This window comes from Hypanus sabinus, chromosome 5, assembly GCF_030144855.1.
Source record: "Hypanus sabinus isolate sHypSab1 chromosome 5, sHypSab1.hap1, whole genome shotgun sequence".
Taxonomy (NCBI): Eukaryota; Metazoa; Chordata; class Chondrichthyes; order Myliobatiformes; family Dasyatidae; genus Hypanus; species Hypanus sabinus.
Window position 1 is genome coordinate 160,667,680 of NC_082710.1, and position 15,809 is coordinate 160,683,488.

The following is a 15,809-nucleotide window of genomic DNA, read 5'->3' on the forward strand; positions in this document are numbered from 1 at the left end:
GTGGTGACTTTGCAGAAAAGGTTTTCTTCTGATGACTCTTCCATGAAGGTCATATTTGTGCAGGTGTCGCTGCACGGTAGAACAGGGCACCACCACTCCAGAGTCTGCTAAATCTTCCTGAAGGTCTTTTGCAGTCAAACGGGGGTTTTGATTTGCCTTTCTAGCAATCCTACAAGCAGTGCTCTCGAAAAATTTTCTTGGTCTTCCAGACCTTAATTTGACCTCCACCGTTCCTGTTAACTGCCATTTCTTAATTACATTACAAACTGAGGAAACGGTTACCTGAAAACACTTTGCTATCTTCTTATAACCTTCTCTTGCTTTGTGGGCATTAATTATTTTAATTTTCAGAGTGCTAGGAAGCTGCTTACAGGATCCCATGGCTGCTGATTGTTGGGACAAGGTTTGAGGAGTCAGGTTATTTATAAAGCTTTGAAATTTGCATCACCTGTCATTTCCTAATGATGACTGTGAACAAGTCACAGCCCTAACAAGCTAATGAAGGCCTGAGACCTTGGTAAAAGTTATCCGAGAGCTCAAATCTTTTGGGGTGCCCAAACTTATGCATGGTACTCCTTCCCTTTTTTCCCCACTCTAAAATTGTAGAAAACAAAAATAATACACTAATCTTGCTTAAAATGTTGAAAAGAATGCTTCATCTTTAACTTTATGACTCTTGGAGATCAGTTCATCTACTACTCACTTAACTATTCACAGTAACAGAAATTTTGACCAGGGGTGCCCAAACTTTTGCATGCCTCTGTATAGCAGATATAAGACATCTGTAAAATAGCATCACACAAATAGAGTCCAAGACCCTAAGACCATGTCTGCAGTTAAACACAATGTGGCTCGTCTTCTGCTGAGCAAACACGGGGGTGGGAGGGGGGGGGGGGACATTGAGTGCAGCACTGCATGCCGACCCCAGCTTGGACACCACACCACACTGCCCCTGGCGCTGCACCTCCCTGTTGGGCGGCAGCAAATGAGTGTCAGACTGCTGAAATACTTGGTTATGATAAGTTATGAATGGAAAACCAAGTCACTATAGAAACTGAACTATGACATCTAGACTGAAGCTTATCAAACAAGAGCCAAATTCATCAAATGGGTCCATGGTGCCTAGTAAAATGGAGGGCTATGGGTTAGTCTAGGTAGTTCCAAGGTAAGGACATGTTCGACACAGCTTTGTGGGCCAAAGGGCCTGTATTGTGCTGTAGGCTTTCTATATTTCTATGTAAATGAAAAAATAACTCTCCATGGGGAATATAAGGAAGGATGGAAAATCCACACAGATGCACATCTCTGTAGAAACAAAGCTATTATAAAGAGATGACCCTCTACTATGTTAGTCAAAGATGAAACTCAACACATTTCACTGAGTTTTTATGTTTTGATGTACATGTGACAAATAAAGCTAATCTTTAATCCTAAGTTCTCTACATTTGGGGTGTGAGGGTAGTTTCATTTTCACAATCGTTCTACGTCAGGGAAAAAGAGATCTGACCTACATTGTTCAACATTGTGAACTGGGCCGGTCATCTTGTGTAACAAATTACTCACCTAACTTGTTTTAGTTCTTGTTTCATCAGCCTTAACTGTTATTGATCAGAATACTGACGTATTGAGACAATTAAAGTTTGAATATAGAATCCCTCTGCCTCATGAGGGAGAGACAATCAGTTAGTCGGGATCGACCATAGATGTTGCACCCCGGCTGTCTATGTGATACGCAAGCCAGGGCAGTGTGATATGGAGAGCAAGCCGTTGCCCATGTAGCAGGCTCTCCCTCTCCATGAAGCTGATGAATCCAAAGGAATGGCAGAGACTGATACAGTTTTGGCACCAGCAGCATGGCAAGAGTTGCCAGCAACATGGGACTTAATGAATGACTGCATTAGAGACTTCAGCTCCAGAGTTCTCCTTAGGGTTTACTCCAGAAGTGTTCCCCACACGTGTCCAGAGTTGCAAGGTAATGGAGGTTTGAGATCAGAGTTTTCCTCTGCCTAATACCTCTGTGTATCTGAAGTGTTCCCTGAGCCATTGTCGGTCAGTTAATACAGCAAGAAATAACCGAGAAAAAGATCCTGGGATTCATTTACAAAATATAAATGAAGGGAGTTGTGATAATCCCATGTAAAGACTTGGAACCAGCCCAAAAATTGTGCCCGATTCTACGCATGATAGGAACGGAGTGAAGGCTTTGGGGAGGACGCAGAGGGGATTTACCACAAAGGTCTTGTTGATGAGTGATTACTGTTTTGCGAAGAGACTGTGAACTGCCATTGGTAACTTGTTGCAGAGAAGGTTATCAGAAAGTTTGCAGATCTAGCAACAATTATTAAAGTGACTGGGAGATCTGAATCGGAAGGAACACGGGTACAAGTAATTTTGTCTGCAACTTGAAGGAGGAACAGTGTTCAGTTTTGAAACACTTATTAGAAAAACAAGACTTTTATCGGTATTTACAGATGCAACAGTATGATAATAGGACGGTTAAGAATGTAACCAGGTCACGTACATGTCTCATAGATCTATTTAGAAAAGCATACAATTCAGACAACGGTAGTAGAATCATTTCGTGTGTATAAGGGTTTGTCAGATCTTAAAACACATTGGACTTCATACATTAAAACAAAATGGGAGAAGGAAGGAGGGATAATTATATCTGAGGAAGAATGGACAACAATATGGAGGTATCAATGGAAGTGTACCAGTTCACAGAAATGGAGGGAGTTCAGGTGGAAAAACTTGATAAGATATTTTATTACACCCTCTCAGAAATCCCATTATGATAGTAACATCCCCGTTTCCTGGAGAAATTGTGGAAATCAAAATGCAAACCATTATTATATTTTCTGGGAATGCCACGTTATCAAAGACTGTTGGAGTGGGATACACAATGCCCTGCAAGACAGCTTTAAATGTGAAATACCCTTAGAGAGTAAGTTTTGGATATATACCTCAAGAATGGTTGGTAAGAGATAAATATTTAATGAATATACTGCTGGTGGTTGGCAAAAAGGCCCTTACTAGGAAATGGTTATCACAGGAGAGCCCAACTTTAAATGCATGGATGGAAATTACAATGGACATTTACAAAATGGAGAAGATAACAGCATGTGTTAATCATAAGTTGGAACAATTTGATTCATACTGGGAATGGTTTAAATGTTTTAATCACATAACACCTCATAGGCCTGATTTTATTCTCACAAATCAACGAATATGTTGTAAAAAAAAAATCACTCCCTAGTTTGTACATAGTTTTCTTACTTTGATTGTTCTTTCTCTCCTTTCTATGAGTGTATACCTCAGATAATTATGTGGAGATTTGTGACCAATATGATTATATGATATATATCGTATCTGAAATACATCTAATGGAAATGTTAGTTTGATGACAAACTTCAATAAAAAATAAATTGCAATTTTTGTAATTTGAGTAATAAATTACAACTCACTTGCATTTGAGGTGCCTTCACCTTTGACCTTTTTCAGTCAGTTTATTCAGAATTGAATTGACGTTATAAACTTAATTTCGTCCGAATAGCCTCCACATACCCCCAATAACCCATTCCATCTGCCCATGCAATAGGTGCTTGTTTACTCTCCTGTTCATTTTAATATTTCATGTCTGACACCAGTTTCATCGTTTATATTTTCCTATCCTAAGCAGGCAGCACAGTAGCTGGTGCCCGTGGTTCATCCATTTTACTGGATCCCGGTGTCAAAGTTAATCCCGAGAAGAATGAAATTCTTTGGTCGTTCACCTCCAGCCACAAAAGTCCTCTCACCATTTTGCATTACATCCCAAGTTTCCAGAAGTGGGCAGAACCCAGTGAACAGTTCAACTCCCGGCTACAGTTTATTCAGTTCAATGGCTCTCTGATGGTGAACAGATTACAAGCCGGTGATCAAGGAGATTACAGCTTCACGATGGATAGCCGACTGTTGAAAGTAATAAGCGTGCTCGTCTTTGGTGAGTATTGCACTTATTGGTGATGTGGCAATGAGTCATTCGTGGCAGAATCTGTGGTTGTGGGATCCATTAAAGGCCTCACCTACCAGGGTAAAATTTGAAATAAAAGATACTGTACTAACAGGCAAATGGGGAAAGCAGTCAACATGGATTTGCTGGGCTGAACAGCCTTTTCTGTGCAGGAGGACTCAGAATCTGTGACTAGACTCTGAATGCTCACAGTGACTGTGAGATACCTGCCTTACCATAGTAACAGATTCTCTGTCTACTGTTCTGCAGGTGGGCTCTTTGTTATTATCAGAAGGTTGGAATTTCCTGTTGGGCAGGTCACTGGAGAGAGGGGCTGAAGGGCAGAGAGAGCAGGTGGGGGAGAAGTAATGTGAGGATGGGAGAAGGATTTTCGGTTCTCCCTGGTGAGTTTCAATATGTCGTATTAAGCTTTTCTACTTGCTGATTAGATACTGAGATCGAGGCTGGGAATCCGGATGTCTGACTAGGGTAGAAGATGGAAGGGGTTGAGAGGCTACGATTCTGGAAGTATGCCCAGGGCAGAAGATGGAAGGGATTGAGAGGCTGGGATTCTGGGAGCCTCTCCAGGGTAGTGGATGGAAGGGGTTGGGAGGCTGGGATTCTGGGAGCTTCTCCAGGGTAGAGGATGGAAGGGGTTGGGAGGCTGGGATTCTGGGAGCTTCTCCAGGGTAGAGGATGGAAGGGGTTGGGAGGCTGGGATTGTGGGAGCCTCTCCAGGGTAGAGGATGGAAGGGGTTGGGAGGCTGGGATTCTGGGAGCCTCTCCAGGGTAGAGGATGGAAGGGGTTAGGAGGCTGGGATTCTGGGAGCCTCTCCAGGGTAGAGGATGGAAGGGGTTGGGAGGCTGGGATTCTGGGAGCTTCTCCAGGGTAGAGGATGGAAGGGGTTGAGAGGCTGGGATTCTGGGAGCCTCTCCAGGGTAGAGGATGGAATGGGTTGGGAGGCTGGGATTCTGGGAGCTTCTCCAGGGTAGAGGATGAAAGGGGTTGGGAGGCTGGGATTCTGGGAGCTTCTCCAGGGTAGAGGATGAAAGGGGTTGAGAGGCTGGGATTCTGGGAGCCTCTCCAGGGTAGAGGATGGAAGGGGCTGAGAGGCTGGGATTCTGGGAGCATGCCCTGGTTAGCAGACGGAAGGGGTTCAGAGGCTTTATAGAGTTTCCATCAATTCACAAGCAATCATAATTCCATTAGTTTATCTGCATATAATTGTTATGTTTGTATTATGGTCAGTCTGCTGTATTTAAAGTGGTAGGTGGCATTTTCCTAAACAATATTCCCAAACAGATCCCAGAGATCTGAAGAGGGACTGCTGCCTGTGGAACCTTGGGCATCATTGCCCAAATGTTTCAAGAAAAATGAAATTCTCTCCTTCATCCTGAGTCATTTTCAGCCTCGATATGGTTTATTGTGAAGTGTGTTGCCATATGGACAAGTACATGTCTGTGTAGGTTTAATAAAAAACGTGCAGCAACATCACAGGCACACAGCATCAGATAAGCAACATTCACAAGAAAAACATAGATGATAGAGATTTTTCAATGGAGAACACAACTAGAACAAAGCAAACATCCATTTTAGTGCAAAGTGATCATTGTTTTACTGAACCGAGACAGTGATTAAAATTTTGTCAGTTGGATCATGAACCAAATGGTTGAAGTGCTGTGGTTGTTCTCGAGCCTGGTGGGGTGGGACTTCAGGCTTCTGTACCTCCTGCCTGATAGTAGCTGTGAGAAGATGGCATGGTCAGGGTGGTGGGGATCTTTGATCAGGGAGGGATGTGCCCGTGATGTACAAAGTAAATCCACTTCAACTTAAGTATGAGAGAAAGGAATGTGCAACCTAATGCATTTTCCTTTTCTTATTGGTGTCTGTTCCAAGGTCCGCATTCTCTAACCACAGTGATTCACAAGTGGCTCTGAAATCTCTGATCAGAACCAATAACTAACGCAACCTGTCGTACAAAGCAGCTCTTTAAACTTCTGTCTAATTTTATGTACAGAAGTGATTCGTTAACTTTCACTTCTGAAAGGCTCATTTTTCAAGTCCAAAAGAGTATTTGAGAAGTGTTTACAGTATTTACAGTGACTGTACATTGATACACACAAGATCAATCTCTGATTTCAGTGGACCATTCAGGTTTATAGTTGTTTATATGCAGGGTCTGAATGCTATGAAAAATAGCTTTCTGCAGCAGCAGCACAGAGCATTGCAAGGTAAGGACAGAGATAAGTTAACATAAATTATATACAACTTGCATGTTTATCATTGCCCATGACAACACTGGTGCAAGTTGAGAGAAAAACAAATACGACCAAAGACAGAGTTACTACTGGGGGTGGGGCTTAACCTGTGGTGGACTGGATCATATCCACTATGTTTTAAAGGATTTTTTTGTTCAAGGTCATTGGTGTTTTCATACCAGGCTATGATGAAGCCAATCAATATGCTCTCCATTACACATCGATAGAAGTTTGTTAAAGTTTTAGTTGTCATGCCAAATCTCTGCAAACCCCTGAGGAAGCAGAGCTGCTGCCGGGCTTCCTTCGTAAATGCGTTCTGGGCCCAGGACAGGTCTTCCGAAATGATGACACCCAGGATTTAAATTTGCTAACACTCTCACCTCTGATCTTCTAATGAGGACTGGGTCATGGACTCTGGTTTCCCTCTCCTGAAGTCTACAGTCAGTTCCTTGGACTTGCTGGCATTGAGTAAGAGGTTGTTGCTGACATCACTCAGCCAGATTCGCAATCTCCCTCCTGTATGGTTGAAAGGTTTCATTTGACATCAGAGAATATAAACAATATGCAATCTGAAATTCCTACTCTTCACAGACACCCACAAAAGCAGACGAGAACACCGAAGAATGAATGACAGGAAAAAACCTCAGAACCCAAAGCCTCGCTCCCCCTCCCACACACAAGCAGCAGCAAAACATCAACTCTCCCTCTCACCCTCCCCCACGTGTTCTAGCAGGAAGCATCAGCACCCACCACCCACCAGCAAAGCAACAACGAAACCCCCCAAAGGGAGACCATACTCTGCAGTCCAACAAAAACTATGTCTTCACTCGACAAATCGACATGCCACAGCCTCCCTATCCCCCTGCATCTACCCCCTTTCTGTACCCCTGCATCTACACCCCCCACACACCACCCCTCTATAAACATACCTTTCCCTCCCCCCTCCCAAACACCCCACTCCCCCATCCCCAGCCCTCTCTTGAAACACCCCCACCACTCTCTCCATCACCTCTCTCCCTCTACACACCCCCCTCTCTCCCTCCCCCCAAAAAGAAAAGAAACAATTGGGAATGACACACTGCCGAAGTGGGAGGTTACAGATCTCAGTGTACAGGTCTTTCATCCCTGGTCTGGATACTTCCCACGGGTTCACCCTCGTGAAGGTTGCTTGCTTCGGCTTCAGAGATGGAAATCATCAGATCGCCGGGAGCGATGGGACTTTGTGATGGTTCCTCCATGTCCTGATCGTCAAAGCCAGTATAGAAGGCATTGAGCTCATCTGGAAGTGAAGTCCTGTTGTAACTTATGACACCTGATTTAATTTTATAAGTGGTAATAATATTCAAGCCCTACTTTTGAGCAACCTTCATTGATTCAAGTTTAATTTAGAATTGTAATTAGCCTGTGAAATGGCTTTCCAGACATCATTCCTGGACTTCTTGTAACTTTGCTGGTCACCCGACTTGAATTTCTCTGATTTGGCTCTCAGCAGATTTCGAATCTCATGATTCATCCAGGGCTTCTGATAGTGGAAATTCTGAATGATTTTGTGGGGATGTACTCATCAACAGCTGTTTTAATAAAGTCCGTGACAACAATAATGTATTCATTCAGATTCCCAGATGAGACCTGGAATACAGCCCAGTCCACTGACTTAAAGCTATCCCATAGACACCAATCTGCCTCCCACAACTATTTCTCTGTAGAGCTGTTTCCATTGGTCCCATTAGCAAATTACCAGTGGGGGTGGGGGGGGAAGAGATGTGTTGGATCTGAGACACCAGTTGTATTTCTCCCTCTACTGCACCTACCTGACCTGCCGATCATTGGTCTCTTTGTCACAGTGAGAGAGCTCGTTGCTAACATTGCATCTCATTAATCAGTAGTTTCTCTCTTAGAGAAGCTGTCCAAACTATCCATCCGGAACAATGGCAGCTCTCTGCATTCCACCATCCAGCTCAACTGTACTGTTGACGGAGATTCTCTGAGCTACCAATGGCGGAAAGACGGAAGGGAGCTTTCCCAGGATCAGTTGCTGGACGGTAACAAAAGCCTTGTTATCCCGAGCGCTTCCAGAAGTGACTGTGGAACTTACACCTGTGATGTCACCAACCCCGTCAGCTCTGTCCAGGCAAACTACTCGCTAACTATTCACGGTAAGCTTGCTTGTGGATGATATCACAAGGGTACAGTTCATCATCATCAGCTGGTGCTCAGCTTTTGAACACAGTCGTAGTGGAGCAGAGAGAGCAAAAGTTAATTAAAAATCTTTAAATATAAGTCATCAGCAGTTTGGTTGAATGAGAAAAGGAAGAATTATTTCCCCTGAAAACAAAGGTTTTGGTCTCTTATTTCTTCAATGTATAGAAGTTGTCCCTCACAAAATGATATGGGTAGTGAGGGAATATTTTGTATTAGGTTACTGAAGCCTAGATTGTTGTTATGCAGCAGCACTATCATGCAAAGAGTTAAAGATTACTAGAAGTTATAGTACAAATCAAATGAATAAATATGCAAAAGAGGAATAAAACACAGAGCAGTACAGGCCCTTCGGCCCATGATGTCCTGCTAAATTTTTAACCTTCTCTAAGACCAATTTAACCATTTCCTCCCACATAGCCCACCATTTCTCGATTATTCACATGCCTACTGATGATTTCCTTTACCTCGCTAATGTATCCACCTGTACCGCCACTGCTGGCAGCACATTCCATAAGCTTAACACTCTTTTTAAAAAAAACTCACCTCTGACATCCTCCCAATACTATCCTCCAATTACATCAAAGTAATGCCCCGACACATTGGCCATTTCTGCCCTGGAACATGAACTATGCCTGTTACCTTGTACACCTCTGTTAAGTCACATCTCATCTTCCTTCACACCAGAGAGAAAAGCCCCAGCTTGCTCAACCTATCCTCAAAAGTCATGCTCTCTAATCCAGGCAGTATCCTGGCAGATCATTCTGCCTGTTGAGGATGTCCTTGATGGTGGGAAGGATCTGCCTATGATGGAGCTGGTTGAACCTACAACCTCTGTAGCCTCTTTTGTTCCTGTGTGTTTAAACCTCTGTGCCAGACAGTGATGCAATCATTGTCAGAATGCTTTCCACCATATAGCTGTAAAAAACCCTCATATTTAGTGACATATGAAACATCCTCAAATTCCTAATGAAGCATTGGCATTGGTGTGCATTCTTCATGTTTGACTTAATACATAGGGCCCAGGATAGATCATCTGAGAGGCTGACATCCAGGAACTTGAAGCTGCTCACCATTTCCACTGCTAACTCCTCAATATGTTCTCCGGGCTTCTCCTTACAGACATTAAGTGCAAGGTTCTCTGCTGCAACACCACTCAGTCCAGCTGATCTATCTGACGTACACTCTCTCATCGCCATCTGAAATTCTCTCAACTACGGTGATGTCATCGGCAAATTTATGCATGGTGTTAGAGCTGTAGCTAGCCACTCAATCAAGAGTGTGTAGAGACTGGAGCAGTGGGCTAAACGTGCAACTCTAAAGTGCATCTGTATTGATGGTCAGCGAGGAAGGGATGAGGAATTTAAAAGAGTCTTTGATAGGTACAAAGAATTGGATGGAGAATAGACATACACAGAAGGAATTAGTTTAGTTAAGCATTTAATTATTAGCTTAGTTAGTTCTGCATAACATCATGGGCCAGTGTCTTTTCCTGGACTGGTCTATGTTCTTCTTCATTGCTAACAGATCTCAGTCCTGGCACTGTGGAAACACCTTCACCAAAAGTACTGCAGTGTTTCAGGATGACAGCTTATCACCACCTTCTGACAGGCAATGAGGGATGGGTAATTAATGTTGCCCTTTTTGGATGTGTCCAGATTGAAAATGAATTTATTAAGAAAAATTAGAAATATAGAAATCTACGGCACATTACAGGCCTTTCGGCCCGCAATGCTGTGCTGACTATGTAACCTACTCTAGAAACTGGCTACTATTTCCCAACTGCATAGCCCTCTATTTTTCTAAGCTCCATTTGTCTCTTAACAGACCCTAATGTATCTGCCTCTACCACCATCCCTAGTGCATTCCACGCATCCACCACTCTCTGTGTGAAAAACTTACCCCTGACATCCTCTCAATACCCATTTCCAAGCACTTTAAAATTATGCCCCCATGTGTTAGCCATTTCAACCCTGGGAAAAAAGCCTGTGGCTATCCACACAATCAATATCTTTCATCAACTTATACACAATGCATGTCCTGTGTTGGTTTAACCAAATACAAGGACTTCAATTGAACAGGTGGTTGTGACAATAAGAAGTTGGTCATTTTCTCTGAGAATCCCTTTGTTACTCTAATGTGGAACCTTTCTGTTGGCAGGTCTTCCTCTGGTGGAGACTAGCATTGTGGTCACATCAATTATCGGAATAGTATTCTCCGTTGTGTCATTTTTTGGTCTGCTGCTCCTGTGTTTCTTTAGGAGGGAAAAGGAAAGTGGTAGGTGTCAAATCTCTGCTCTCATAAATCCATGGTAAGTTAATCTGATCTAATTTGAAAAATTTAGTGTGATGGTGGGAATTTCATTGCATTCCCAAAGCCCTGTTGAAAGTAATTATAAAAATTCAGAAAAATGAGAACAAGTGTGACAATACATCTTATCAATGTCCCTCACATATAAAGCTCCATATGTTCATCCATCCTTCACTGCAGGGAAAACTGCTCCATTCTAACCAGTATGTATTTGGCCTTTATCCCTCCTTTCCTAACCTATCTGTTTAAATGTTGTAATTGTACTGGAACCTAATCCTTTCTCAAGTTCCATGTACCCACGACCCCCAGTGTCAAACAAGTTCCTTCTCTAACCCCCTTTAGATCTGCCTTCTCATCTTAAACCTCTGCCTTCTAGTTTTAGGCTCCCCTACCCTGGAAAAAGAGGGAGACTATTCATCTTGTTAATGACCCTCATGATCTTGAAAACCTCTAGACCACCCCTCTGTCCCCTACGCTTCATGGTTAAACAACCTGTGGCGTATCCAGTCTCTTACAGTGGAGTATGGAGGGTTCCAAGTATCTTAACATCTGTCTTATTTTCTCCACAGGTTCACTGAGGCAGCTCAAATACTTGTTTTTGCTCCTATTTATCTGTAACACACTGTCTCTTCTTGTTATTTCCATTGCCCTCGGTTCCTGGATTGCAATAAAAGGTATGTGCAAAAATAGTATTTGTTATTGACGTGAACGTGATCTACTCAGGCAAGGAGGGAGGGAGAAAGCCGTGTGCCCTCTCCATCACAGAGTGTATTGGTCTCATTAAAGTTATGGGTGACGTGGTATGTTTAGGCAAAATCTCTTTCTTTGGGTAGAAATGTTGAATACTAGGTGCTATCACTTTAAGGAGAGAGGGGGAAAGTTTAAAGGTGATGTGGGGGACATGTTTTTCACCCAGCGGTGGGCTGCCCGGGATGGGGGTGGAAGCAGTGACATTCCAAAGGCTTTTAGACACAGGGAATGGAGCGATATGGCTCATGGATGGCATGGTGTTGTAGTTGTTATCTGAGTTCAAGGAGTTTGTATATTCTCCCTCTGACCACATGGGTTTCCTCCAGTTGCTCCTGTTTCCTCCCTCACTGCAAAGACACACAGGCTAGTAAGTTGAGGGTGTGCTATGTTGGCGCTGGATGCAAGGTGACGCTGGCCGTCTGCCCCGGCACAATCCTCGGAATGTGTTGGTCGTTGATGAAAACCCTACATTTCTCTGTATGTCTTGATATTTTGATGTTGACAGACCTCCACTGGTCAAGGTCAACCATGGTCATTGCATCATGGCTGTCTATGTGATAGGCAAGCCTGTAAACATGTTCCTGCACGTCAATGTCTCAGATGGCCTATTCTGGGCCCAACAATTATAAAGAAGACTTGGTGGTGGTTCCACTACATTAGAAGTTTGAGGAGATTTCGTATGTCTCCAAAGACTCTTAACAAATTCCTACAGAGAATTCTGACTGGTCTCATCACAACCTGGTATGGAGGCTCCAATTCACAGAATCTAAAGAGGGTGCAGAGGGATGTAGACTTAACGATTACAAAACAAAAAAGAGCATAAGAGGAATTATGAGCAAGTGTTTGTGGGTTTTTTGATCAATCAAAAACCTATTGGTGGAGGGAAAGAATCCATTACTGAATCAATTAATATCATTCGTCAAGGTGAACAAGCTAGTTTGATCCCCATCCCCACTTCACCATTCAGCAAGATCATGGTTCACCTTTCATATCTGCCCCACTCTCTCACCTTGACCCTTTCCCTTGGTATGGAGTAAGAGTTATGGAACAGTTACATGTGGAGCTATTTAGTCATGGAACTGACTAATTAGTCTTCTCCATCATGGACACCAGCCTCCATAGTATCCAGGACATCAATAGACAATAGACAATAGGTGCAGAAGTAGACCATTTGGCCCTTCGAGCCTGCACCGCCATTTTAAGATCATGGCTGATCAACTACTATCAATACCCGGTTCCTGCCTTGTCCCCATATCCCTTGATTCCCCTATCCATAAGATACCTATCTAGCTCCTTCCTGAAAGCATCCAGAGAATTGGCCTCCACTACCTTCCGAGGCAGTGCATTCCAGACCCCCACAACTCTCTGGGAGAAGAAGTTTTTCCTTAAATCTGTCCTAAATGACCTACCTCTTATTCTCAAACCATGCCCTCTGGTACTGGACTCTCCCAGCATCTGGAACATACTTCCTGCCTCTATCTTGTCCAATCCCTTAATAATCTTATATGTTTCAATCAGATCCCCTCTCAATCTCCCTAATTCCAGCGTGTACAAGCCCAGTCTCTCTAACCTCTCTGCGTAAGACAGTCCAGACATCCCAGGAATTAACCTCGTGAATCTACGCTGTACTTCCTCTACAGCCAGAATGTCCTTCCTTAACCCTGGAGACCAAAACTGTACACAATACTCCAGGTGTGGTCTCACCAGGGCTCTGTACAAATGCAAGAGGATTTCCTTGCTCTTGTACTCAATTCCCTTTGTAATAAAGGCCAACATTCCATTAGCCTTCTTTACTGCCTGCTGCACTTGCTCATTCACTTTCAGTGACTGATGAACAAGGACTCCTAGATCTTCAAGGAACGGTGCCTCAAAAAGACAGCATCCATCGTTCAGGACACCCGACTCACTACTTTTTGTTTTTATTTTTACACTAGTTATTTAACTATTTAATATATATATAATATACACACTCACATATAGTTAGACTGTGTATGTATATATATTTACTGTAATTCAACACTTTTCTCTATTATGTATTGCATTGTACTGCTGCTGTAAAGTTAACAAATTTCATGACATACTGGTGATATTAAATGTGATTTTTATTATATTTGAAGGACTAGTGTTTCTGCAGGCCATAAATTAGGAAATACAAAATAAATGGTCAAAATAATAGCTCGGTTCAAAGGGTCAAATTATGACCAGAGACTGCACAGATAAGGGCTGTGGCTAGAAGTTTTTAGAATTGGGGATATTTCAAAGAACAATACAGTACAGTACAGGCCATTCAGCCCACAATGTTGTGCTGACCATTCAATCCTGCCCCTCCCCCCATATAACCTTCCACCTAAATTCCTCCATATACCTGTCTAGTAGTCTCTGAAACTTAACTTGTGTATCTGCTTCCACCACTGACTCAGGCAGTGCATTCCACACACCAACCACTCTCTGAGCAAAAAACCTTCCTCTAATATCCCCCTTGAACTTTCCTCCCCTTACCTTAAAGCCATGTCCTCTTGTACTGAGCAGTGGTGCCCTGGGGAAAAGGTGCTGGCTGTCCACTCTGTCTATTCCTCTTAATATCTTGTATACCTCTATCATGTCTCCTCTCATCTTCCTCTCCGGAAAATAAAGCCCTAGCTCCCTTAATCTCTGAGCATAATGCATGTTCTCTAAACCAGGCAGCATCCTGGTAATTCACCTCTGTACCCTTTCCAATGCTTCCACATCCTTCCTATACTGAGGCGACCAGAAATGGACACAGTACTCCAAGTGTCGCCTAACCAGAGTTTTACAGAGCTGCATCATTACCCTGCGACCCTTAAACGCTATCCCTCGACTTATGAAAGTCTAACACTCCATAAGCTTTTTTAACTACCCTATCTACCTGTGAGGCAACTTTCAGGGATCTGTGGACATGTACCCCCAGATCCCTCTGCTCCTCCACACTCCCAAGTATCCTGCCATTTACTTTGTACTCTGCCTTGGAGTTTGTCCTTCCAATGTGTATCACCTCACACTTCTCCAGGTTGAACTCCATCTGCCACTTCTCAGCCCATTTCTGCATCCTATAAATGTCTCTCTGCAAAGTTCTGAATACTTCATGGAAACTGGTGGCATAGTTGGGGAGCAAGTATTTCTATTAGTTTGTGAATCTTATACCAGATGAACAGAGTCGGTAAAAACAGCTAACGTTCAGAGTGAAGGGAATGAAAACAAGAGATGCTGGAAGGAAAACTGGATAAAAGATCTGGTGTTTGCATTCAATGGAGATTAGCGGGTATTGGAGTAAAGGTATGAAGAAAGTGGAAGATGTGCATGAATGGAGTCAATTCTGGATCAGACCTGTGTTCAGTCCATTCTGAGCAGATTCAGAGATTAACGAACCTGCTTGTGCTTTAGAGTTGTGTTCTTAGAAGGTCCTTCACCAATTTATAAAGGAACTTGGACTAAACTGTCCCAGTGTCAGACACAAGCAGAGCTGACATGTATGAACTATGAGTGAGTTGCTGAATGGTAATAAAACATTATGTTCACTTAACATCCCTTCATTTATTGTGGATGATAATTCTAGGAGCTGCCTCTGCATCTGTGGTTACCCTGTTCATTGTGGTTGCCCTGCTGCCTTTGAATGTGTGCCTGACCATCACCATTTGGAATCAGGGCTGCCAGTGTATCAGAAAGTTCTTAGACTGCACAGGTAAATAGAAGATGATTTATCAGAAAAATATCCCATTGTGAATGTTGAAATTGTCCTAATCCAATCCACCGTTCGCACTTACCAGGTTTACGCGCTTCGATTGACTTCTGTGGCGTCATGAGTTCCGTCATTGTGATCGCCATTTCCATCGTCATCCTCATTGAGGAGATTCAGCAAAGCAGTGAGTTTACCAACAGCCCCTCGGTGCCTTTTGTTTTAATTCTATGGATTGTGTTCAGCTTTGAGAAGTCTCCACTGTAAACAGCTGAATGAAAGGCTGACTGAGACTTGGGGAGAATTTGAGTGATCTCATTTATCTATTTAATCCCTCCATCAGATTGAGGCAGGCAAGGCCACTGATTAGGACTGAAAGAGGAGAGTAACAAAAAGAACTCTGACTGTGTCTGATTAAAAGAGATAAAGGCAGATGATGCTCATCAGACCTAGGAATGGGGGTTTGGTCCGTTGATTATAATGGTTATTGTCAGTAGCAAGTGGCTTACAAGTAGATGGTCATAAACACAGAGATTCTGCAGACTGGAAGTCTTACGCAACACACGTAAGATGCTGGAGAAAGTCGGAAATTCAGGCGGCATCTAT

General features: G+C 43.1%; 1 protein-coding gene across 7 annotated transcripts in view; it reads left to right on the plus strand.

The window, feature by feature from the left end:
- Positions 1 to 15,809, plus strand: part of LOC132394512 (uncharacterized) — a 49,120-nt gene that overhangs the window by 20,609 nt on the left and 12,702 nt on the right. For 3 of the 7 annotated variants that reach the window (XR_009512345.1, XR_009512346.1, XM_059970772.1), the window contains exons 2-7: positions 3,677 to 3,982; positions 8,149 to 8,406; positions 10,610 to 10,726; positions 11,329 to 11,433; positions 15,084 to 15,209; positions 15,295 to 15,390. Coding sequence is in view for 5 of the 7 variants with exons in the window: in XM_059970772.1 (XP_059826755.1) it covers positions 3,677 to 3,982; positions 8,149 to 8,406; positions 10,610 to 10,726; positions 11,329 to 11,433; positions 15,084 to 15,209; positions 15,295 to 15,390 (1,008 nt within the window). In the remaining 2 variants the exon portion in view is untranslated. The remainder of the gene's footprint in view (positions 1 to 3,676; positions 3,983 to 8,148; positions 8,407 to 10,609; positions 10,727 to 11,328; positions 11,434 to 15,083; positions 15,210 to 15,294; positions 15,391 to 15,809) is intronic. The other 4 variants (XM_059970773.1, XM_059970776.1, XM_059970777.1 and 1 more) reach the window with 2 other exon arrangements.